The sequence below is a fragment of the Frankliniella occidentalis genome, unplaced genomic scaffold (assembly GCF_000697945.3).
Source record: "Frankliniella occidentalis isolate FOCC.00 unplaced genomic scaffold, Focc_3.1 Scaffold227, whole genome shotgun sequence".
In the NCBI taxonomy this organism is placed as follows: domain Eukaryota; kingdom Metazoa; phylum Arthropoda; class Insecta; order Thysanoptera; family Thripidae; genus Frankliniella; species Frankliniella occidentalis.
This window is the reverse complement of record NW_026267353.1, coordinates 392,115-394,738: the sequence shown is the minus strand read 5'-3', so window position 1 is coordinate 394,738 and position 2,624 is coordinate 392,115. Positions and strand designations below refer to the sequence as shown.

Sequence of the window (2,624 nt, the reverse complement as noted above, 5' to 3'; positions counted from 1 at the left end):
CCCCCCCTCTCCTCTTTCCCCCTCCTCGCACGAAAACGCGTCATTGATTAGTGTATTATTTTTTCCTCTTTTCCTGTACAACAGCGCTGCTCGACACACGAGCCCGGCTCAACCCAACCCCGGTCGCCGGTCCGCCGGCCCGCCGGTTCCGCCGCAGTCGCCCCACAGCAGCCGACCCGGAGCCAAGATGATCGCGCCGAGGTCCTCGCTGCCGCTGCTGACGGCGCTGATGCTGGCCGCGGCCACGCCGTCGCCCATCCGCGCCGCCGAGTTCTTCTCCTGGTCGGCGCCGTCCCCGGCCCCGGCCTCCGAGGGATCCGACTTCTTCTCCAGGATCTCCTCCCTGCCGCGACAGGATGTGGGTGAGTAGCGCGACCGTGCGGCGAACAGTCTTAGTTTCTTGCAGAGAATGTTCTTCATATTAAGAAGAATTTGGTTTGTAGCGTACAAAGGATCCGAAACCACCATAATTACAAACGGATTTGTTTGTATTGCAAAGGTGTCAACTTCTTTGTACGTTAGGATAAGTACTTACTTGTTTGTAAGAAACTTATACAGTGAAGGGAGGGAAAGCATAACTTCCCCCTGCCCGCGTTGGGGAACCCCGGTAAAGCCTCGTTGCCCGAGGCTCGGGCTGGTCGGCAGTGAGAAATCTATTAACGCCGTGAATGGCGCCGAGGACTGCGCAGCGCCTCGCGAGGATTGGGCCGGATATTCGGATTAGCGCTGAGCCTCGCACCCAATGTGACTCCGCGGCAAACTCGATTTGTATCGGCTGCGATGAGGCGGAGGGCGGAGGCGGGGCCGGCCCCGGGCGAGGGCCCAATTGTGGTGAGGCGGGCGGGAATGATATTAATACAGTGACTGACGGTGAGGGAGTGCAGGTCGTAACAACATTTTGGGTCCCTAGAAAAAAATAAATAGGGCCGACGGAATTGTGCTGAAAGTGTATAAGCACCTCTGCTGCCGCACCCAAAAGGCTGCAAGAGCTTGCCTTTGTTCCAAACGCAAATTCACTTGATTCAACGATTCAGTTTTCAGCGGAAGCGGGAAATTCAATGAAGGGGAGACACCAGATTTCTTTCCTTGACAGCCGTTTTTAGGTTCAGCTCAAGATGATCCCATAGATGGGCGGGGCCGGGCCATTTCATTCGGGTAAACTCGCGCTGCACGTGTACCGCGGAGGGAGTCTGGCTTATCAAATCAAGAGAGGGGGACGGATAGAGAGAGTAGGAGAATCTCTGAGACGGCAGAATATCAACAGCTGATATCTCTAATTAATTGGAGGTCAATCCCGCCATGACCGTGCAGCTCACCTCGTGCGGCCGTAGTGTTGCGAATGTGACAACTACATCACATCATACACCAGTGCGGACTCCGCAGTGTTTCGGGAGTACATACGCTCTTTTAGGGATCGTCCGGAAAGTACGTCTCTGTCTTTTCTCAAATTCATTCGGCAAATTACGGCTGCTCAGCGCCTGTGAGACTCGGGGTAGGCCACCCCGCTGTACACGCGTGTCCTGCAGGCAAGGTATTGCCTACCTCCCGGGCGCTATGAGAGCTTGCGGGGGCTCTTCCCCTGGCCTTGGTAAGCCAGAGGACACTAAATCAAATCATCAACCATTACATTACACCATCTAATCGCCCCTTCATCAACGCTCCACCCCATCCAATACCCTCTCACCCGTTAATAAGTAAATACTGTAAGGCCTACGGGCAACAGCACACCAACCCATGTAAATCCATATGTAACCATTTGACGTCAATAAAACCATTTTGAAAACTGAAAAAAAAACTGGGGTGAACTTGACAGGTTCCATACGGCGAATGACGGACGTATACTTTCTGTATGATATCACTTTATTGGCCGCAGTCGCCATGTCGCCTTACGAGACGACAAACCCGCAAAACTGCGCAGCGTACGCTCTTCAACGTTGACTATGACGAATAATAGGCTCAAGTTGCGCGTAAAAAAAATGCGTTTTAAGTTATTTTATGTGAAGGGCCCTCCTGATAGTTGGAGTGAGCGTGTACTGTAGATACTCTGTTGTCGAGGGAAAGCCGTTGCACCACCATATTGCTCGGTCTGGTTCATCGGCCCCAAGATCAAGGTCGGTCTCAACGAAGCGGCAATAGAAAAATGCCGAGCCGGGCGTGTCGGAGCCGGGCGGACCAATTACCGACCAATTAATCCATAGAATATGTTTCTATTTTAACGAGGCACGAGTCCATTCGGTTCGCCGCTGCACCTAGTCCACTGATAACGGAAGCAGAAAAATGAGCTTATCGCTTTTATCGTTACGAAATGAAAATGACATTTGGATTCGATAAGGATTACGATGGCAAGGGAAAGGTCAGGTCAGCGGGAATCTCTGGCGTGTTTCGAAGAGCAGGGGCTTTATCATAGGGAAGAATAGGCCTGGTCCTGGTGAACACCCTAAGCCCTGAGGCGCAGAGCAGTAAGGCGTTTCCGAGCTTGAACACGATAGGAGGAGTTTTCAGAGGGAGACGGCAGTCACCCCTCCACACCACCCCCCTCTACTATCACCCTGGTCAGAGGCGTAATTGGTTGGTATTCTGTACTTAGAACAAAACCATCATCCTGGCATTAAGAGCCCCCCCCC

General features: G+C 52.8%; 1 protein-coding gene across 1 annotated transcript in view; it reads left to right on the top strand.

Moving 5' to 3' along the window:
* The first annotated feature begins 64 nt into the window (after positions 1-64).
* The window catches only part of LOC113208058 (uncharacterized), a 16,550-nt gene continuing 13,990 nt past the window's right edge, over positions 65-2,624 (top strand). The window contains exon 1 of the mRNA XM_052272863.1: positions 65-362. Within this exon, the coding sequence (XP_052128823.1) occupies positions 188-362 (175 nt within the window). The 5' untranslated portion in view covers positions 65-187. The remainder of the gene's footprint in view (positions 363-2,624) is intronic.